Source organism: Branchiostoma floridae, chromosome 7 (assembly GCF_000003815.2).
Source record: "Branchiostoma floridae strain S238N-H82 chromosome 7, Bfl_VNyyK, whole genome shotgun sequence".
Lineage (NCBI taxonomy): Eukaryota > Metazoa > Chordata > Leptocardii > Amphioxiformes > Branchiostomatidae > Branchiostoma > Branchiostoma floridae.
In genome coordinates, this window is record NC_049985.1 from 23,369,353 (window position 1) to 23,393,378 (window position 24,026).

At 40.0% G+C, this 24,026-nt stretch overlaps 1 protein-coding gene across 23 annotated transcripts in view; it reads right to left on the reverse strand.

Annotated features, from left to right (window-relative positions):
• Positions 1-23,636, reverse strand: part of LOC118419842 (calcium uptake protein 3, mitochondrial-like) — a 58,701-nt gene extending 35,065 nt beyond the window's left edge. For 14 of the 23 annotated variants that reach the window (XM_035826472.1, XM_035826468.1, XM_035826471.1 and 11 more), the window contains exon 1: positions 23,390-23,635. In XM_035826472.1, the coding sequence (XP_035682365.1) occupies positions 23,390-23,596 (207 nt within the window). In that variant the 5' untranslated portion in view covers positions 23,597-23,635. Of the gene's footprint in view, positions 1-23,389 lie in introns of all 23 variants that reach the window. The other 9 variants (XM_035826464.1, XM_035826465.1, XM_035826480.1 and 6 more) reach the window with 1 other exon arrangement.
• Between the last annotated feature and the right edge of the window lie 390 nt (positions 23,637-24,026).

Below are 24,026 nucleotides of genomic sequence, written 5' to 3' on the forward strand. Positions count from 1 at the left end.
TTCCGTCTGAAAGGTAACCAATATACCCGACATTGTTTTGTGTCAAGTCAATGCCACTTTAAAACATGTTTGCGACTGTGCTTTATGCACCCTGAGTCATATTTAATAGCCCGTTCCCTCCCACATGGAACAAAGAGATGCAGGTGGGTTGGATAGGGTAAACAGGTGTCAGCCCTGTACATTTAGTGTGTGTGCTAACAGGTGGGATAGTGTAGTAAACAGACTGTTTCAATCAGGCTGTTGCATGTGGCTTTGATGATAATGTGACTATGGCCAGATGCCATTTTGGTGCTTCAATTAACCATAGCCATGTCCTAAAGGTCAGAGTATGCTTTTATTAGTATAATAGAGACTACTCTCACCTCTCAAATAGAAGTACCCCCTGGAATAAAAGTACCCCCAATAAAAGTACCCCCAGGACAAATTTTCGAAATCTAATAAAAGTACCCCCTGGAATAAAAGTAAACCCCGGAAAAACCCAAACTGAAAACTAAATTGTGTCCATACTACTTCAGTCTGTCCAAGGGAAAGAAGATGATAAGGAGGTAGCTCTTAATTGATTTATGCCTGAGTACCAGATCAGTTAATTGTATAAATAATGAACAGAATAACTATAGACATCTTGAGGTTACCAGGTGTATTTTGAGGCGGAAAAAAATAAACATACGTTTATTTGAGAGGTGAGAGTTCTTGGCTGCTATAATTATACTTTAATTTGTCAAAGAGAACTCTTAGAGTTTGTCAGCTGAGGCTAGGTAATAACGTTAGGTAGTTCCATTTTAGGCTGAAGACCCCGTTTTACGTCCCTTCCAAAAGATGAAAGCAATCCCTTACAGTTACAACATGTCCGAGCCGACCCTGGGATCGAACTCAGGGTTGCTAAACCACTAGGCTACAGAATTGTATGTCATTTCTATCGTTTGTCTCTAGAATGTAGTGTTATTGGGTGGGCCAACTACTCTCTCTTTGCAGCCAGGGGCTGAATTGCATTAGGAGGGTACAAACAGTGGTACAATACCAGCACGCCCAGATGATAATGATGATGATGATGAAATCACAGGAGTGTGGGGTGACTCAGGTGACCTCAATACGACAGTAGTTGCCCAAAGTTCGGCCAAAGGACTGCAGGTTTTGAAACACTCCCACTGGGAGGCCCGGGAACCCTTCTATTTTAATAACAGGTGCACGTACTTGTTATGGCAGTTCTTAAAAAGTGCTGGAGGTGTGGCTCTCCTCAAACAATTGGGACTTTCATTTAATAGCCCTTGCCAAAACTGAAGTGGGAAAAATTTCGCATTACTTGTGGGAAAAGATACATTGTATTACATGAAGGATTGAAATTCATGTCAGACCATGTTCACATAAAGCTTCCTACTGTTTGGTTTCATTTATTTCTTAATGACATTGGGAAGTACTTTGTAACTTCACATCAGCATTGTCCGGATACTGAATGAAATCTACTTTCTGAAATTCAGTTAAACGTTAATGGTAACAACTTTATCCTCCATTCCGTATACAATTTCCTACAGATAGGTCACTAGGATGGCTCAAGTCCAATTTGATAAAGACAAATCAAAGCTGCCAGTGTATAATTATATACAATGTACTTTCTTATCATGTAATTAAATATTTTTGATTATCATTAATGACAGGACAGTAAGACAATTTGACAGGGATAAATGGATTACATACATGGAGATATAATTGTGGAATAACTAAAGCCATGACATGAAACAATCAAATTCAGAACCCCATGACCTAATATTAAAGGTTTTCTGATGACATTATATTCTGGAAATGGAAAATTGCAATACAAGAAATTAGTAGACTGTACTTTCCTTTTCAACTCATATACATGTATTTCCAAAGTATCGGCTGCCCTGTACAGAAGAGTAACTGTTATAATTGACAATAGGGCTTAATGTAAGGCAGCAACATAACAAAGAAGAGACAAAGTAATAATAGGTCATAAACTAGTCTTAGACTAGATGTATTTATATATTGCAGCTGAAACATTGTGACCCCTGTGGTCTCATTACTACTACTAGCAAACAATACTTGTTTTCCCAAGTTTGTCAAATGTGATGTTAAAAGTCATGTAACTGAGTTACCATCTGAAATTCACAATATCATGATACAAGAAACTTTTAGAAATTCAAAATACAAAATGTATCTTTTGAAATCAAAGTAACTTCTTTTTAGGTTTAAATATAAACATTTCAGACAAGCATAGTTACTATATATGTTGTACATAATGACTGTATTACCTCTAGGGCTTGTAGATGACAGTTAAAATTTTTTTTAAACTCCAAAAACCTTGCAAATACCTCGAACCAAACTCACCCCATGCACCCATACCTCTGATCACGCCAGAATGTTAAATAGAGCAGGACAGGGCAAACAGAATTAGAGGGCACTTCACAAATACCACCACTTCAGTCTGAAGTGACAGAGAAATGTAGCGTTATCAGTCCAGGCACACTCCAGGCTTGTTAGCGTGGTGTGGCTCTAAATTGAACATGGCAGCAGCATGTTCCTTATCAGAGTTAAACCGTTCTTTCTATCTCTGCCATTTCAACAGTCACACTGGACTGCGACTAACTAAAGCTGAGGGCACCACCCGACCGCTGTACGTGCAATTTGTCCATACGTTTTTATTGGGGAGGCCACGTCCGCCACGTATTTCTGTAAACATCCAGGCTGTACAGGGTAGGCACGCACTGGCACATACGGGGGGCGAATCTGCAGCCCGATGGCACACAAAGTTTTGCCTGCATTTTAAGTTCTACAGCATGTCTGCGTGCTCCAAAATCCGTCGGATTCCCTACGAGTCCGTACGGAGGCTATACTTACCACTTACAGATACATGTACCAGAAGAGTGCCCACGTTTTGGCACGTACACAGCACGTATTTGCACGTACGGCGGGTTGTGCCCTTAGCTTTAATGTTGATCAACAATGACACATTTTCAGTCATAAGACTAGATTCAAATAAGTACGAGTGACCACCTTTACATGAAGACCAATGGAACAAGCATTAAGAACCCGGTGTATAAGGACCACATGTTCACATAGACCAGATTCTCTAGCATAGGTCAACTCACTGTATGGTCTTTTGGTATGGCAGAATACCAGGTGTATGTCTGTACCTAGTGTGGTCATCAGACAGAGAGGAAACAACATAGCTCTAGAAACTGTGAATATATCCTTAAGTAATGATATTTGGTTGGTGAGTACACGTAGGGGTCAGGAAAACACTCAAGTTTGGCAATAGGCCACCTAGCAGCTTTCTGTAGTACTACAGCCGAACCTCTAATTTTTATATGATTTTTTTTTTCATAATAAAGTGACCTGAGTATTCATATTTCACATCTGACACAATCATCCTGTACATTGATTAATATTGTGGCTGTTTGAATCATGTGTTCTCAAAAATTTTTCCTGGGAAATTTCTTTACTAATTCATTAATGACATCTTTAAAATGGCCCTTAAAGATTTATCAAAACCTTCTATGCAGGAGATGTTGTTGGAGGCAAAACGTTTATATTTCTGTAAGGTTATGGCGCTCTGCAAAAAGAGCGGCCTTTGAAGTTGACTGTAGCAAAAGAAACACAATGACAAAGGGGGTCACCGTAATGTGTTTCTAGCACTGTTACAACAGGTGACAATGACTTAAAAGCAAAAAGGCCGAGAGCCGTCTTTAACGCAAGTGTCAAGGGTAGGGATAGACATAAAGGGGACCCTGTTTACCTATAATCCCGAAACAAACTGTCTTTGTTGCAGATGGGCAGGTGTGATTGTTACATACCAAAAATCTACTTTAAAAGACTACAGGACACACAAAGTCAAAAAGTCTCATTCTTCAGGGTGCGAACTTGCTTTTTTTTAACAGTACCTGGCAATGTTGATTTGATTATGTATGGATGACATGCTCTTAGAACCAAAAAAACTGATGTGTGTATTCAAAAAATATTGTTTTCATTACACAGAAGAGTATATCATGCCTAAATTATAGATTCTTCAACTTTGTTCTTACATATTTTCTTCTTTGACTTTGTATTGAAATCCGCAGAAAAGATTTGCTCATGTTGCAGCTAGAAGTACTTTGTACGATTTACAGTACGATAAAAAAAATGTTGATGCGTGTGTGTATGCCATAGAATAAAGCATCTAGCATGTTCTCAAAGTGAGTTCTTGAAGTTCTGCGTAATGTAACTGTCGGAAACTGTACCATTGCAACTACGTAGCTGGGCCCTGTTCGCACCTGTTGTTCTGTTACGTAAGTCGAACCACTCCTGATCTGGTAACATATCATATCAGACACGGTACAGCAATGATTGATAAGCCAACTTGTAACTCTATCAACACATCAAAATTCCACCCATGTTGGACCAGTCTAAGGTGTGTAGTAATACTTCATGATGTTACGCTCCTATGACTCTCTAAGACCAACCCTTGGCATGATAAACACCTTAACATTCCTATAAGATAATGTTGCTTGCTCGGCATTGTGCGACTTCACTGACGTCCCGTGTTAACGGCGATAACAATATTTTCGCTTCGACACCGTGAAAACGTTTTCAATGACCTCTCCCGGCATCTCCGACCATGATGTGGCCTTTTGAGCTTCCATATCTATGACAGGTTTACCCAAACGTCCTGCTATCTTTTCAACACTCTGCCTTCGTCGGGTACCGTGTTCAATTCACTAGCAGTCATCCTGCATGTTTACTCACTCTGTAAACAGGGCTGGGAGACAACACTGGGGATAAGGTATGTAGCAAAGAATGGCTGTTATGTACAGGGAAACGGAATACGACTAGTACACATCACCGGGAAAGCACTACATCGCAACTTAAGATTCTAATCTTCCTTGCTCTCGTTTGCCAGATTTCTATTTTAAAAAAACGACAATATGAACATATAGTAAAAATCTACAAAACTTTCAAATTGAAACCTTCTTGGCATCCTTTTTACGGTGATCAGATCTCTGCATTTGGTGCTTATTAATACAGTCAAACCTGCCCAAGAAGACCACTCACTGGACCATTAGAATCTGGTCTACATGTATGTGGACAGGTGGTCACTATAGACAGGTCTTTTTAGTGCTTGTGTCAATGGGGAAAACCATCTAACTTAAACGGATCACACAAAACAGGTGATCACATTGCCCAGGTTGTTCTTTAATGTAGAAGTGGTCACTTGTGCTGATTTGACTGTTACTTCAACCTAAGTGTGTAAAAGAATAGTTCATTTATCACAGTAACAACTGCAGTCACTTTGACTGAGGAAAGACAGTGCAAAGGCATGCATTAGCTTCTTAAGTACTTTCCACTTGAGCACATCCTCACTTTCTTCACCTTAATGGCTAGACAAATAGCATATTGATAGCATCTATAGCCTTTAGGGACACACTTGAGGAAGGTCAAAGAATGACGTCACCTTACAGAGACAACTATCCTTGGATGCTGACACTACATGTCCCTCTTAATCTTATTGTTACTGAAGGTTACAAGTAATATTGTTGACTAAACACATTGATGATGATGCGTCAGGCTTTTTAGTCAGGCACGCATCTGTGCAGACCTGCTGTTCTACAAATAATAAGATATTGGATGCACTAGACCCCTGAAGACTAGACTCTTAGACACTTACGCTGGGGAGCAGATCCTCTGATACGAGGGATGATCGGCCTCACCCAAAAAAAATAAGCACAACTCAAATTTTGAGGCACAACTTTTTGTTCCTTCTACCTTACCTAACGTTACTGGGTGTCGCCTGCAAAGTGATAATCACGATAATTTGAATTTTGGTACACATTCATATAAAACTCTATACTTGACATCTATGCTTCGAAATCTGAGTTGTGCTTATTATTTCTGGGTGAGGCCGAGAACTTATTGATCAATCCTCGTAAGCATGAAATTATAATTGACCAGGAATGTTGTCAGTTGTGGTCAGTCTTCTTCTGCAACCTGTCTGACAGTAATACTATTATAATACAGATCTCAAAGGAAAACTGTAATTCAGTGGGTGCTATTCTGCATGTCTACAAAGCTAGTCTGGAATTACACATTGTATACCAGCCATACTGATACAGAAAATCTTTTCCCCATTTCTTAATTTATTTTCCCTTTCCCTTTGTCAAGCAAGATTTGGTTGCCTTTTCAATATTTTACACTCAAGTTTATTTTTTGAAAGTACATGTATTTCTTCATGTAGGAAAAACTTTCTTTAAGTGTGGAAAAGCATTTGGATTCTCAGTGACTCACATAAGATGAAGTTTTAAGTGGTAAGCACATATTCCTAAAAGACAGTTCAGGGTCATTCACTGCCCAGTTATTGGTGTCCGCTGTTATCGGAGAGTTCCTACTCTCCTGGAGTCCGCTAGTACTTCTGAGCGCAGTCACGCCTTTTAGAAAAAAAGTGGTGCGAAAGTAAGAAGGTCAACACATCAATAAAGGCCGAGCCTGTTGACCTACGTTTCAACTTGTTGAGACATTACAGGGGTAGCCGTCAGACGTGCCACCGCCCTGTCTACTGGGCCTTTAGAAAACCCACCACTCTCCAATCATTTAAACCAGGGTATGGTCAAACCTGCCCAAGACGACCACCAGGGGGGCAAAAGTGGTCAATTTGGTCAGGTGGTCGGTTAGGAGAGTTGAGTCACAACATGCCCGATGCATATGGTCCATTGTGTTTAATGGCAAATAGCAAGCACACGGCTGATACATTACATTGAGAAATGAGAGTCTGCCATTTTAATTTTGATTTTACCTGAAAATCTAGAACCATCCTACAGTCAACTGTCAGTACCACAAGTCTCTATTCTATGAAATGGTTTAGTTACTTTATTTAGACCACTTTTAGCTAGCTATAGGATTTTATTATAGGGGGTCCAAATTTCTTTGTGAGTTGCAAGTGATATAGGTGCGAGTATTGAAGGGGACATCCACTAATTCCATGCATGGTGCAGAGTTAGGAGAATTTCTAATCTAAGGTATCCTGAGGGGCAAAAGTACTGTCAGACTCAAAGAGGTTATAGTTGAAGACAGTGACCACTTGTGTAATGACCTACATTTTGTGTGGTAGCATCCCAGGTCAATCAGAATTTCATGCTCATCAGATCTAGACCTGCTCCCCAGTGCAAGGGGGTCTAATGTGTCTAATCTGTTGTTATTTTAAGAAAAGTACGTCCAAATGAGACCTGGGTGCCTGGCTAAAAGTCTGCTTTTGACAATTTTCATTTGAGAAATGGATTGAGAAATGAGAGTGTGCCATCAATATTTGAATGCTTGCAGATAGATGTGCAAAAGTTAGGTGTGATGGGTTGTTCGCTGTAAAATAACCAGCTGCTGCCGTGTCGCATGCCTGCGAAGCTGGTGTGTTATACCGGCTATATAGATACAGATACAGATACAGAATATTGACAGTGCTAAAAATTCTAATTCTAAGATGAACCTTAAACCACCAAATACTGTCAGTGCCCTGGATTCTAACAAAAGCTTCTCTACACAAATGTCACGTACAAAATAGAGCTTTTCAAAAATCATTTTCCCAGCCTTGAGATAAAGCGATGCATACACCTACAAATGTAAGTCCTTAGTCTTCTTTATCCATCATTAAGGATCCTCTGCACACAAACATATAGCCTTTAATCTACCTTGTCTATGGCTTTTTAACATCCCTGACCACTGCCTTTGATTGAAAGTGGTGCCTTATACCAACAACTACAGGTGGAGTGGTCTAAGGTGACTCTGTTATGTATCTATGTGGGCTATGTTTCTAGGACGGACATTGTGTCCAGTTAGTTGAGCAAATCAGGCTTACAATTCTATTGTTTCCCGTTGTTAAACTCTTAAGAACCTTGTGGTAGAAACCAGCAAAGGGACGGCTTATAACGCCACGGACGATTTTTTTGTTGTCGCAGTTTTGACATGGGAAAAGTCTCCGGCGTTTAGAGAAGCTTTCACGGCCGGGGAGCGGGCTGAATCGACAGGTGGTTGATCCGTTGTTCCCTGAGAAAGTTCTAAACCCAATCAAAGTGGTGTTGTCTTCTTAACTGCCATGGTACAGCCCGAAACAATGCAACTGACCTGCACAAATATTTGCCTTGAGCTCACATCAAAGAGACGGTATTTCTCTTTATCTGGGAAAGTATTGCTGATCCTCAAAAAAATCTGAGGTTTGTATTTTATCAATGATCATAGATTTCTTTCTTATGTTCATAAAATTACCACTTTCTTGATTTGACCAAGATGCATTCTAATCTATCATCCGGTTACTTGAATTTTGCAAAAATTATACAGAAAGAATCCAAGCATCATTTAGTCAATAGTACAATAATCTAAGGAAAAAATTGCATGCACAAAGTTTGTAGACAATTCTTTACTTAGTGAAATGCCTCTACTAAAATACAAGAAAACATATATTGTGAAGAAAGCCAAAGATGACAGTTCGAAATGTTCTAAAATTGTAACATCCCGTATGTACTACTTGTACACATGCATCCCGACACAAATAGACACAACATATAAACTTTACTCTGTTACCTTGGGGCACTAATAAACACAATATAGCACGATGATCACAAACACAGTGTAAGTCAACACAGCGGGCAAATATCTGTATCACCAGAAGTGGCTGTTTGGTTGATAAACACAGCCAGGTCGGTGGGGGACTTATATGATAGCCAGTGATGACAAAGTTTAGCTACAGCATAACTTCCCATCCAGACAACTAGACCCTACACTGTGCATGTGGACACCTCACACATAGAACAATGATGTTCTCTTCAAACTCAGGAGTTGATAGAAAGATAGCAGTAGTTCATTATAGAAAAGGATAAAGCTATATGTTTTGCAACTGACATATTTTTGCTACTCTTGTGTAACTTGTCAGCAAAAGCATCGCGAGTTCTTTCAATATCTACTATGAGATTAGTTTTTTTCAGTAATTGCCTCGAATGTCTTAAATTCATCTTATTCGTAGATTATGGTTCATCATTTCGTCCAAGTTTCAAGGTGATTTTGCTAATTTCTTGGTATTTTGTGAACAATAAGTAAAACGTTCTGAGTTACAAGTGTATCTTTTTAAGTATGACAGTGGCAAATGAGTGATAATTTATGGAATTCAAACTCACATAATATAGAAAAATGAATTAAAACTTTACATGAATATGTTTTTTTTAGTATCTGTGACATATACTACTGTCAGAATACTATTATGTAAATGAATGAAATCTGTACAGAGATTTGCACAAAAATTCATGAAAGTGGCATAGTATTGCAAATTTTGAAAGGCACTTGCACTCGTGGAGCATTTTTTTCTGTCTAACAAGTCAGACACCCAATTCTTCATGGCATACTCACTTCTAACAGCACCTATGCAGGGATCAAAATACATTTTTCTGCATGCCTGCACCGGTGCAGGTAACATTAGAAATTACCTGCACCAGACAAATTTTACCTACACTACTCTGAATTTAGGACGTATGGTTCATACTAAATTTGTTGAGGGACCATTACAGCCATTTTTTTCTTTTATACTTTATAGGTGGTAATGCAGCTAATAACAATCCACATACACCTACAACATAGGACATTTATGACTGTGTAAAACCCAATACATTTTTACATAAACCAGTGCAGGTTAGTGCAGGTAGACACCAGAAATACCTGCACAGCTTTAATTTTACCTGCACTAACCTGCATATGCAGGTGGTATTTAGAGCCCTGCTGTGCCTCTGTGCTATCCCGATAAAATGTTCAAGTCATTCACACCGTTATCACCATGGTAACCGGCGCGGGGATGCATAACAAGCGGGTGCATCCAAGTGCACAGCTCCCGACGGGGAACAGCGTGTTTGGTCGGCTATTTTGGGAGACCAGTATTTGCACAGTCACCTTTTCCTAAATTTAGAAGCAATTGTCCGGAAGATAAAGGAGGAATAGATGATATGCAAATCCTGACTTTGCAAGTTTCAACGCAACCAATAGGCCAAATAGGCCGTGTTAAGCCACGTGCACTTTTGCCTGGTGGTGGGATTTACTTTTTCCCTTAGGACACCTACTTTAACCTTTAAAGAAACGTACAAGTTGGCCAAAACTGTGAGGTGAATTTTCTTCAATTACACTTCGAATCAACAGCAATTGCAGAGCTCAAAATACTTTTTTCTGCATACCTGCACTGGTGCTGGTAACATTGAAAATTACCTGCACCAGACAAATTTTACCTGCACCACAAGTTTAGAAAGGATGAATCATACTAAAATTATTAAGGAACCATTGCTTTTTTTCTTCTTTTTAATAGGTGGTCAATGCAGCTAATAACAATCCCTATATACATCAAAATCAAAGGAAATTTATGTATAAAACCCAGTACATGGACCAGTGTAGGTTAGGTGCAGGTAGACACCAGAAATACCTGCACAGCTCCAATTTTACCTGCACTAACCTGCATATGCAGGTGGTATTTAGAGCCCTGGATTGTATGCAATAATGACAGAAGGACCACGACTGTTGGAAAAATCTGTATAACATTAATCACAAGCAGTCTTCTCATTATCTGCAAAATATGATTATGCATACAAAAACATATTATACCGATCTAGTTGTAATGTAACATTTTCTACAATTTAGCTAGTACTATATTTCTATCTCAATCTTAAGTTGTTTACATGATGTATCCGTAACAACAGACTAATGGTTTACTTGAATGGGGAAGGCAAACGTCAACTTGCATTGACTCTGCCAAATTTAGCCAAAGCATAAAAGGACAAAAATGTCAAATATTCCGTCACATCCAGAACTTAAAAGCTGTCAGACATACCAGTCTCTGTGGTTTCCCTCCATGGAGACACTATAACAGGACAAACCCAAGTTTAATACCAAACCAAATACATGGTGTCAGGTATAGGCTGGAGAACTATTGAGCCTTATTTTATACCCAGTTATAGCTCTATGTTCTACAACCAGGCTTTTAGCCAGGATGCCTCATGGCGTCATCTGGACTTGCTTTTCTTAGAAAAACAATAAATTAGCTTCCCTTACACTGGGGAGCAGATCCTCTGAAAGCATGAAATTCTGATTAATCAGGGATGCTACCAGGTCATTTGTGGTAGCAGTTTTCTACTGTGACCACTTTCACAGTGTTTTTGCCCCTCAGGATACCTTTGAATGCACCAATTTAACTTGAAATTCTAAAAAAACTGGATGTTGGATGCCCTGGACCCCCCTGTAATAGCCACTTACCACAACTAAAATCCTATCTAAAAACCTGCGCACAAGTCCTATGTTCCTGAAGCCATATACAAAATTTTCCCAGACACCATTTTTTCTGATGCCCCAATGTTCCAATCTACCCCTACCTCTACCCCTAACCCTATTCCAAGGTCTGCCAGCACATACATGTAGAATTGTCAGAACAAATGACTTTTTGAGAAAGAACAAAGCATATCTTTTCCAAACTTTTAATTCAGGAATCATCATACATGTAAAGTTTATGTAGGCCAGACTTATAAACACCTAACAAATAGGGCCTGTATCATTGAACAAGACACACAGTAAAATATATCCCTATTGATTGCATTACAAGTTAAATGCATACAAATACTAGTACTGGGCAGTGCAATTCATAGTTTCAAACAATAACCAACTGTTACATGATTTAAAGACTAAATGTTTTAGGAACCAAATACTGTTCAAAGACTTGAATACTTTGTCAGCTTCTGAGTCAAAAGTCTGCCATTTTGACTACATCAAGCAAACCACTAATCAGGTCATATCTCTATCATCAAAATCTTGTTAACACCACATTAGAGTCCCCTTTCCCTGACCCTGCATTCTCCCACACTCTCAGCCTACTACAACAGGGCTCGAAATACTTTTTCTGCATACCTGCACTGGTGCAGGTAACGTTTATAATTACCTGCACCAGACAAATTTTACCTACAACACTTTGAATTTAGGAAGTATGGATCATACTAAAATTGTTGAGGAAGCATTGCTATGTTTTATTTTATACCTACATGTAATACCGGTAGGTGGTAACACTAACAGTCAATGCTAATAAAAATTCATAATACACCTGAATCATAGGACATTTATGTATAGAACCCAGTACATGGACCAGTGCAGGTTGGGTACACAACAGAAATACCTGCACAGCTCCAATTTTACCTTCACTAACCTCTGTATATACCCAGTACATGGACCAGTACAGGTTAGGTGCAGGTAGACACCAGAAATACCTGCACAGCTCCAATTTTACCTGCACTAACCTCTGTATATACCCAGTACATAGACCAGTACAAGTACAGGTTAGGTGCACAGAAATACCTGCACAGCTCCACAGCTCCAATTTTTACTTCACAAACCTCTGTATATACCCAGTACATGGACCAGTACAGGTTAGGTGCAGGTAGACACCAGAAATACCTGCACAGCTCCAATTTTACCTGCACTAACCTGCATACATTGTATGCAGGTGGTATTTCCAGCCCTGTACAAGGACTGTGAACTGTATCTAAAGTACCATAGAGACCAGTTATCTAACTAAGACAACATCTAACGGGTCACAATAAGGGCCCACAGTTGAGAAGTGTGTACACTGCTCTCCATATCTGGAGTACATTCCCCGCCATACAACAACATAGCCAAGGCTGTGGCATTTGCATTGTTCCCAAAATGCTGTTGGGATGAAAGGTGCACACCCACTCTCTAAACTTTGAACAATTCCAACATCAGTTTGGCTGATAAGCCAAGAGAGCGTGTTTGCTTGAACATCAAAGGATCAGGCAGATAGTTTTCCAAGCAGGGGCTCATTTTGGCCCTGTGCTGACGTAATTGGTGGAATAACAATCGGCACTTGGGTTGTAAATCAGACTGGATTGAGTTGGACCCTGATAAGAGCAGTGGAGAAGGCTGGAGTCTTTGTTCTAGCAAGGTTTCCTTATTGTGACCCATCACATTTGGCGAAAATCGATCGGAGGACGATTCTGAGGCAATTGCCTGAGCCTCGCTTATAATTATAACTTTATTGCACAACAATTGTACGTAGGTACAAAGTATGGCTTATATGTGACAGGGACGGTCTTCAGATGAAAAATACGCGCAACCCTCTGTCAAACTTACAAATGGCCAATCCTCCATTAATACACCCGAAGATCGTGGATAATGTGACAGTGGTATAAGAATGTGGAAATAGCCATCCAATACATCTTCATAAATCAAGACGCTTCTTCATTAAAAAACATTGTTGCTTAATGATGTCATTTCATCCTTCCTTTATTACTGGGAGGGAAATATCCTGCGTTTTCTCGAAAATGTCGCCTTTCTAGTTCTCAATGACAACTTTTTGGGATACTCAGATTATATCAGGGTGCTTGCTTGTTTCCAGTTCCTTTTTCAACCTCCTTGCTTGTTTCAAAGTCAAAACCACTACTTTAGCATGTGTGTTTGAGGAAACTGAACAGGTTTTGAGTCCGTCGAAAAATCTCTGAGAAAATGGAAAGAATTTAACCTTGACCGTGCCGAAAAAATGGCAACCTGTAAACTGCCGTTTCGTACTCATGTTTCTCCCTACGCCCTCCCCACAAGTTTGCCAGTTTGTGTACACAGTGTAAGGTTAAGGAGCACGAGCCGACCTTACGTTAGATATCGGGCCGCTGACAAATTAACAGGTGACCTCATGTGAAAACAGCTGTTTTGTGAGGAGGTACAAGGTGTGAAGGGACGAGGCTTCAACCGGCCCTGACAGTCTCGATTCCTAGAAAAACTACACCCGCCCCTATCAAAACAGTCTTTATCCCCACTGTAAGAGGATCTTCCGCTTTAATCTGTCCATTCTTTGAAACACACAAAAAGATTCGGGGAGATACCATAGCCAAACTCTATCCCCATGCCGTTTGGTACAAAGCTTTTTCCAAAAGCCACGAATCTGCCTAACTGGAACTGCACGGAAGATATGGCAAAGAAACCATTTATCTTGCCACCATTCACTGTCTATGGGCACTTCCATGATCCACCGGCTTCAGTTCTACGTCTTCAAAGAGAGCCGCAGGTAACGGATTGACCGAGCTTATCTTTCGCTATCTTTTATCGGAGACAAAGCATCAATACCCACCTCTTCATTAAGGAGATTTCCCATTCAAAACACTAACACTCCCACTCACGGGGTAACAAAAAAAGCCATAAAAATGTCACGGCTTCATTACCTTTTGGTAAATCATTAGCTGCAGGAAAAGAAATAATCACAGTCTCTCACCTGCTTTTAGAAAGTAACTGAAAATGAAGAAAGATTTCCAGAGGTGTGCATTTCATTAATCATAATAAAAACCTAGTCGAGAGCACAAACTTTAGGTATACGCAACATTCAATCGAGGTAGTTTCTGCACTGGTGCATGTACTTTGCTTCTTGTTGCTGTAGACACTTGTTACATGTAACTACAACAATATCAGACTCCCAGGAGGAAATCAGATGCTTTTGAAATTGTACGAGATATTTGATCCATCGCAAAAACGTGGCAAGAACTGTCCCAATAACAAGTGATCCAAGACACTCCTGAAGAAAGACAAGCATAACATACAAAGTGTTTACCATAACACAGTAACACAACAATAAACGAGTAAATATCAGTTTGGTTTTAAGAAGGTTTCATTGATGTCAGTTTGCCAGTATCGCACAACTGTCCAGCAAAATTCTAAAACATAGAAGTCAAAAGGATAACTGTTTACAATCCAGAAAGATTTATCCGAAACAGTCTCCTTGGAAATGCGTACATTTACTGAGAAAGACACAAACAACACGGTTGTTATCGAACCACATTGTTCCACTGGAATCCAAACTTTTCTTTTTCTGCGAGCTTCCGTGCGTTTCCCCCCCACATACCTCTCCTATTCATGTCAAACCGACTTTTTCACTTTGGGCAACAGTATATCTGCTCTGCTTGGTGCCTCTGCATGCCTAGCACCAATTCTCTCAATCCCTGCCTTCTTTTCATCCTCAGCTCTTGAAAGAACTGGCTCTTCTTAAAGCAAATGAAATGAGCAAGAATCCTAATACCACCGATGGTTGGGGGATGTTCTAGTAAGGTGCGTTACAGACAATAAAGTGATCTTGCAGTCCACGTAAAGCACAATGAACATGCAGCGGTCCCTGGTTAAATAAACTCCCCCTGGAAATTGGCTGGGAGCCTGGCATTACCTGAGCATGCGGTCGAACAACGCCAGAGGAGCCACTGTTGTTCCTGTCTCAGTCCAGAGAGTATCAGACTCAATAGGAACAGATCCCGGCAATCTACGACCAGCTGGTCTGAAAGGAAGAGGGCCTGGCAATCGTGGATTAGTCCCACCTCCACTTGTAGTCCTTGGGACAACAACAAAGCAACGGGCGCTCGGTCGGGCTCTGGAAAGTCTTGAGCTAGCAGAGATAAACCCTTAAGACCAATTAGATTTAGTGCTGAGACCATCTGGGTAAGCCTAGCTTCCCATCGACAAGCACTTGGCCATTCTGGGAATCCTTTACCACCTGCTTCTGTCTATGGGTGAGAACATACAAGATACACCACACTTTCCACCTGTGCTAAACATGAGCAAAATGGAATCTACCAAACAGAAAAAAACAACACTTGGGGGGAAGAGAGCCATTCAGAGTTTGACCTGTGGTGTTTTCGATGGTTTATTTTCTTACCTTAGCATGTCCTCCACCTACCACATTCTTTCCATTGTCAGGTGAAGTGGGGAGAAACGGTTGGTAATGCTACAGCAATCGGAAGAATTACCCTGAGAGGAAATATCACTCTGCTGTTCAGCTGTGCTGCTTTGTAAAGTGCTATAAAACTAGTCTCCAAGCAGACCCTACAGTGCCTTTGAGATAGTATCAAAGCTGGCTAAGGAGTATAGCCGGCACCGGTGCCCGTTTGACTCCCTTTGGCAGGCTATACTCTTTTGCCAGCTTTGGTACTATCTCTAAGGTAACGCAGGGTCTGCTTGGAGACTACTATAAACCATAAGATCAGATGGTTCCATGATCATAGTCATGACACTGATATCAGAAATGTTTCTTACTAGTTGTACACATCTATCTCGAAACAAAGCATCACTAAGTTTCACGTAATTTCCTGACTACTACTAGTAATACAATGGGGCATACATATACATTTATGGAAGAAAACAAAAATCAACCACCAATCAAAAATCCATGCTACACTTCTGCCCTCTCCTAAGTAAAATTTGCCTTCTTTAGCTAAAAAGAGATCTCCGAAAAAAGGCTCAAGACATTAAACACAATATCTGTACATTTCTTTCAACTTCAACTATATGTAAGCCTAAAACTGTCACAATACTTTTTGTCCTCTGCGTGTTGGACACAAAACTATTGACTTCTTCTGAACTCTTTCAACCCCTATTTGTAGTGATACTGGTTTCTCTCAATGTCAATACACCCTGTATTAAAACAGCCGTATACCAGCACACAGTGCACCAGCGCTGTGGTTCCTCTCCCCACTTTATGACGGTATCAAAGGTTACTCAGGGATCAATCCTGCCTTTTGATGGAGCGCTCCGACATGCAAAAACACAGTAAAACGCACATAAAAGGACTAGATGTACCAGCCACACAGCCACAGCTGGGCCCATCTGTAAACTGCTGAGCTTGTTAGTCTTCAATATACTTGTAAACACGGCGATTAAAGACAAAATTAACAATTTTGCAAAGTTCAAGAAAAGTTTAATTTTTACCCTATGTGATCATCATACCAGTCACCGCAAGGCCTACACTTTAAAGTTTGAAACTATGCTTGCCAGAATGGCTAAGGTTATGTTTTAGGCTTGTGCATCTGTTTGTCCTTCCGTCTGTGAACAGAAGCCTTGGATGGATCCCGCTGGTATTTGGTAGGTGGGTAGGGGTCGGGAAAACGAAGGTCAATGATGGCCCCCTAGCGGCTTGCTAAGGTACTGCAGCGGAACTTCCATTTTTGATATCTCGTGTTCTGGACATGCTGTGGTCGTGATATTTGAGTGGTAGATAGCCCTTGTTTCTCATGTTTTCGTAAGCATGATTATCTCTGACATTAACAATCTGTTTCGAGACATTCTGAGACATAATACTATATCACATAAAAAAACTGTGTACTTGTAATATCATATCATGATTGTATATAACTTGCCAAGGGTCAAGATGTACATGATAATTGTATTTTCGTCTAGAGGGAAAAATGGATGTTTAATCCAATAGTACGTGACAAGTACAGTATACTACTACTACTACGTAGTCTGACTCTGAGAACAAAGAATACAACCTATGACTTCTTAAGTGTTGTCAGCAACAACACCTGATGAACATATCTTCAGTCAGGTGTGTAAAACAGGTCTTACGGGAGGCTAACACCTGCAGGTGTGAAGTGAAGAGCCTTGGCCTTCTACTAGTCAGTCAGGGCAGTATACATGTACATTGCATGTCATTGACCTAACACTTGTAACAGCACTGCAGAATACTTTATGGTAGGTCCTGATATCTCTGCGACTCAACCTCTGCTTGGAGAATACATGTAGGTAGACTGACTCAGGGGTGATTGAACACATTTTAACCTCCATTATCTTCTCGCTGCTTCAATGAATTTATGGGGAATCATATTATGCCTAGGAATATTTTCGAGAATAGTAGTATTTTATTTTGGAGACGACAGTTCAAGTCCCCAATAAGGTCATCTGTCTTTCAGAAGGGGTATAAAATGGGGATCCCTTGTTCAAGGAGATGCCCACGTTAGACTTTACAGGAAGAGGTTGCTAGTCCTAATGCCTTGTCAAAAAAACTTGCTGTGCTACTGATGAACAGCAAGGAAACTTCCGACCTATGTACCACTATAGACAAAAGTCTGAACGAACGAACAAACTGTTCTTTTCCACGGAGTCCCGCCAATATCTGTCAACATCCTCTGGACAGGATTAAGTCCTGACAGTTGCTTATTTCTTTTCCTGCAGAAGTTTCCACAGCACTTTGCTGCATTGTGTCAAGCTTTCATTGGTGATACTGGGCAGGGGACTCATTACATTACATCAGCACGATTAGACATTACGCTGTCTGTAGACAATGGTGGGGAGGGCAGGGGTCATATGCCAAGGCTGAGGCTACTGTGAACGACAATGAATATATGGGTCATACTCTCATAGATCTAATACAGTGGTGTCTATATCCTGTATTACTTATGAGCCTTAAGTTAAGCTATAGCTGTAGTTATGTAGATGCCGTACTTTGTACCTCGTACAATTGTTGTGCAATAAAGTTATATATATTCTAAAATGGTTCAAACAAAATGGATCCACATGCAATTAGTTATTTCACCTATTTGAAATGGTATAGCTAAAGTAAGGTCTTTGGGACTCCTTCCTGCTTATTTTCTGAATGAAACAATTCCGAAACTGTACATTTTGTATACGAAACAGAAAATAGGGGGGAGAGGGGTGCAGGGGCAGTCTGAATTTCCTTGTAAAGCTACAAAAGGTCACACGATTTAGAAAATATTACATAATTATAATGTAGTCATAATATAGATATAACATAATTTGCTATTTCTTTCTTGACCTTTATTTTCTAAGTACACCCTTTCTACAGTCTAATCAAAGTCCATGGCGTTTCATTATGTTTTAATTCCATTTGAAAAAGGAATTATCATGTAATTTATCATAGATGCTAAAGACATTACTGTACTAGCAGAGACCCCTGCTCTCTGTGTCAGTATGGAATGTCCCAGAACCTTGAGTGATGGATAATACCACTGTAGATGAGGTAATCCACTGGATGGTACTTAATTCTATCAAATTCACTGATAATCCAATAGGAGACCAAGCACGGTCTCCAGTGTTGATGTTGGACCTACCAAACTGCATTGAGTTCCCTATCAACATTCCAACAATTCCTGCTCATTCACGCCACTCTCGGGTCTCCTCCCTACGCTATGCGGAGTCACAAAGGCCCCGTCGGTCGACTGGCCGTACCGACACCGCCGACAGAGTAGCCACGCACACCAGATACTGTTGCTCCTCCCTGACCCCATACAATTTTATTGAAAACGCAAACAAATGGAAGCATTCGGGGACATTTGTCTGGGGCTACACCGGTGGCCTGAACTTGGGTGGCCCGTGTATGTACACTGGTGTAGGGTGTCGGTGCATGCGCTGCCACAAATGGGGCCGACCGCGGAAAACATGTTCCGTGATATTTCTCCTCTGTGACCTACCGTAGCCTCTTTGTCGCCGACACAATGTGGGCAGGTGACGGGAAGACAACATAGCGTGCCGCTGCCCGGCCCCCGTGCAGCCGTGTCAACAGAACACGATATCGCGCCACCCTCTTCGCCGCCGACCAAGCATGCCCCGCCATTAGCTGTAATGTCTGTGCCTCAGCTAGATATCGGGGTATCGTTACATCAAACTTTACATTGGCATTGATATACCCTATCTGGTGAACAACACTGGCACACCGTCAACTTTAGGCCAGGCAAAGTGATACTGCAAGATTTGGCACACCAATACACCTTGATAGCATCACCTACAAAGGACAATTCCAGCATTTCTCGGCACCGTTGAAAACAGCTCTAGAGTTTCAACTAACCTAAACAATCACACTTATGTATGGTGACAAATTAACATGGCCTACATGCCATACAACCGGGGACAGCGCTAGACGTTAGAATTACAGAATACACTCTATATGTGGGGTCCGTGTGATGGCAACAAAACGTACACCATGGATATCGATGTTGTCAAAGCAAGTCGACTGAGCATGGGAGAAGTGGGGGAACAAAGAGTCTGTAATAATGATCATCACTAACTTTATTTTGTCTGGTTTAAGATTAGCGACCCACAATGTAGATGTTCAGTATACAAGCCAAGCTCTTAAGAGTTGGACTACTAGTATGTGTACAAAACAGTTGAGAAAGGATTATGTTTCCATGATTAGAAATTGTGAATACAGTTATAAGATATTTGCTACTCAGGTAAGCATCACTCAAGTGCAGTTGCAATCTCTTTTGGGTCATTGAACATGCAGAAGTATCGTTTAAGGGAACTTTGCTGGGCCGGGCCAGTCTTTAAAATAAAATTCCGACAGATTGGCAAATACATGTACTTTACATTATATTACGTTGTCACGTTCCTCCAGTTTGCTACATCTTTTTTCTTCATCGTCACTAAGTCCTGCATCTTTAACACAGAAATAATTGTTTATAAAACAGAGGAAGTTGCTATAGTAACTGGCCCATGGCATTCAAGTCTACACCTAGGACAGTTACAGAAGTTACCTTTGTAAAAAAAAGATGGATCACTTTCCAAGCAAACAGGATGCAAGAAAGAAGATACAATGCATCTTTTATCTGTATAGAGTTATATGTGTCAGTTTGCTTAATATAGAGTTACATGATTTCTAGTTGCAGGTGTTTGCTACTGTATTGTGTGGCCCAGCTGGCACTGTGAATAGTTGTTTGCGAATTGCACATCTTCAATTGATGCTTAGTGATGCTCTATCTGAGACTCTCATGTGTGCGTACTATATTGAGAAACACCTGCACGGATTCAATTGCCTCCTCCAACCAAATTCACATCAATGACTAGAACTTTTCAAATCCTGGATACAAGTAACAACATTTTTTATTAATATATGAAAAAAATTTGAGCTGACAAAACCAAGTCAAATAATAAGTTAGTAAAACGTCAACAACAAAAAAAGACTCAAGGAAACAATCTTATTGCGCAGTGTCTACCCACTAATTGCATGTCAAAGCTAATAGTTCAATTCCATAGCTCACACCCATCTGTCAAATTTAAAATGTATGGATGCAAAACAAAAACTTTATACGAAATGAAAATACATGATTCATTATCTGCAACCACTTCATTGGTTTATACCGATGATTCCATTCTCCCATTGGTTAAAGAGCTAATTGTGATTGACAGGTATACTAGGTTCATTCTTATCTAAAAAGATATCATGACTCTCCAAGGGTTAAACAAGACCACTTCAGTAAGAAAAGAAAAATACAGTATTAGTAAAACAAGCTTACCGTAAAACATGACGATAATATGCTACAAAATGTACATGTCCATACTCTGTCGTAGAAGGGTTTATGGCCCAGAAATGTTTGCAGTAGTTTTATGTTCACGGTTTTTGCAGTTGCCACTTCACCCCAAACTTAAAACCAACACGAACATTTTCCCATTATTTATATATGTCACTTCAGTCTATGACGCTACCATGAACTTAAAACCAACGCGAGCACTCCAGTTTCCCGCTACGGTGAAATTAAATCCCTGCGAACTTAATTGCATTTACAGTATACAAAGTTTAGGCAAGCATTTAACCTGGGTGTAGCCATGGATGGTGGCCGAGATGACTCAAAATATACACGTGATTCATGGACACTTGCTCTGACAAGACAAATGGCTGATACCATAAGAAGTTAAGGGTGTGGACATTTACAAAACATGTGAATGAGAGAAGCTGGATTTTGAGAAAACCACATAGTCATGGTGAACGATCATTGCTTTGTACTTATAGGAGGGTGTGTCTGTTAGTGTCAACATGCAATTCCAATGACTGCATAAACGACTTTTACGAATTTACAAGTGTACAGACTCGTATAAATCGTGTACTATCAAAGAAGTAGACAAAAAGCAATGGAAACAAGAAACAGCAAAGAAAACAACATCACCAAAGAATCGGTAGAACATTAATGTTACATTCAACGTCAACGGTATGTCTGACGTATCTGACGTCCTTCAGAAGATGCTAATCATTCAAAACAACCTTCCATATTTGGTATGTATCCTTTTTCCAAGAAAACTTGTCTTTACAGAATAGAAAAGGCGAAGAAAACAACATCACCAAAGAATCGGTAGAACAAAGGTTAGGTTCAACGTCATTCCTATGTCCGAGGTATACAACATACTTCAACTCAAGGAGAAATAAACATTGACCTTAACTACTTTTAAGCACTATTGACCCAGGAACAACAATACTTCCTGTCCATTGTCGTGTCCAGGTTAACCATTCATCAACCAGTCTGACAGCCTTCCTCCGGAACAAGAAATTCAAATTTCTGGTATTCCGACAATTTCCAAACTACTCTGCTGAATCACCTGAACTAGCAAACAAGCTATTTTTACACGCCGAGACATTCTGTTCCACATATATTGTTTTGAACTTCAGGTTCACACGTATGACATATCTTCGGGTAAATGACTGCACCATGAAATAGAGGTATGCAACCTCACAAAGAGTGAGCGAATCAACAAAACAGCAAATAATTGTCTCATACTATCATAAGAAATATAAAACACATTTCAAAATTTTGAATTTGGCCAGAGTTGATATTCTTATTCAAAGAAAACAAGATTAACTGTTACCATCATCATAATGATAAAATCTATAAAATGATATCTTATGTACATGATCATACAACTATATAATTCTTAATTAACCTTCCAATGGTTGTAAGGGCTGAATCTAAGATGGAAACTAAAAGTAGATATATGTTTATACTTAATTATAGCATCTGTTTTTTTTTTTTAATTCAATTTTATACAATGCTGAATGCATATAGAATTTAAAACATTAATAGTACACGTCAACAAAATGTAATTTAACTTATTCGGGAAAACAATGCTGAGACAAGTGAAAGAAATAATTGTATTAACATTAAAAGCAAATTGGTGCAAATTGAATAAATCAATAATCATAAAATGGGGGTGTATGGGCGTAGGAGCAATTCACAGTTTGCATGTAATAAGGAAATCAATATGGCTGCTTCTGACATTGACTAACGTTACGCATTTATGAATCAGTATTATCAATTTCTGTATTCAGTTTTCTCACGTTTTCCTTAGGAAAGCATTAATGTTTAGGGTGTTACAACTCCATGACATCATCGAGGTCAATGTAATGTTAGTTCATCTCTATCCATGGGTAACCAATATCTGTTGTTTTAACTTAATCAAGGTATTTAGGGGTACCTAGTCGACAGATGATAATTTCAAGTTGCTATATTAAAACTACGTCCCGTCAACTTGATAACCCTACATACCCTGTTTTCAGTTAAAACGGATATAGGAATACAGTGCGGATATAGGTGAACTAGCGTTACATATCGAACTAGTGAATACATTGTATTATTTAGGGGTAGGGGCGGGGCTTTATTTTTGGAATGCTGTGTTTTCCTGCAAAAGATAGCCATTCCAACACACTTGTACAGTTAAAATTGTGTTTGTTTTACTTGCGTTGGGAAATCATAAATACTTTCAATGAAGGTATCTTGCACATTTATGATATAATAATCGATCTATAACGGTGCAAGACAAAATTTATTATGGTATACAGAACCCAAACAACACGAACCTCTTTCGCCATCACCACTGGTAGACCGACTTGTATGGCGGCTTCTCCGCGCCTCCTTCGGGCGTAGACCAGGCCGGTGATCGCGCCGACTGCCCCCGCAGCGTACAGCACTGCTGTGCCCCTTCTTGTACCGCTAGTAGGGACATTTTTGGTCAAAAGTGTCGTCGAATTCCGAAGCTGAGTAAAAATTCGTCGAGAAGCCGCCATCTTGGATGCCCCCTTAGCGCATGCCCCAATGGGACATTATATAGCCTCGTTCACAGACTTTCTGGATGGTCTAAAATTTAATCTTTAAAGAGCGTTGATTTGTAATTTTTAACATTGGATAGGTTCTATTATGCCGGAAATACTTTTTTTTTATTCCAGACATTAGGAAACCTAGCCCATGTTAAAAATGACAAACGAACGCCCCTTCCAAAAACATGAAGCCAACGCTGGAAGTCTGCGATAGAGTCTACATATTACCCAGCATGCCGTATGCGGGACAAAAGTCTCGGCGGGGTATTTAGAAAGGCCAGACCACTATAACAACTTCTCAAACATATGAATAAAAAATGTGTTGGCTGAACCTCTTGTGACTCACTGCTTTTCATTGGTCGTGTCAACAGTTTACAGTCGATGGGAAGAACGCCGCGAA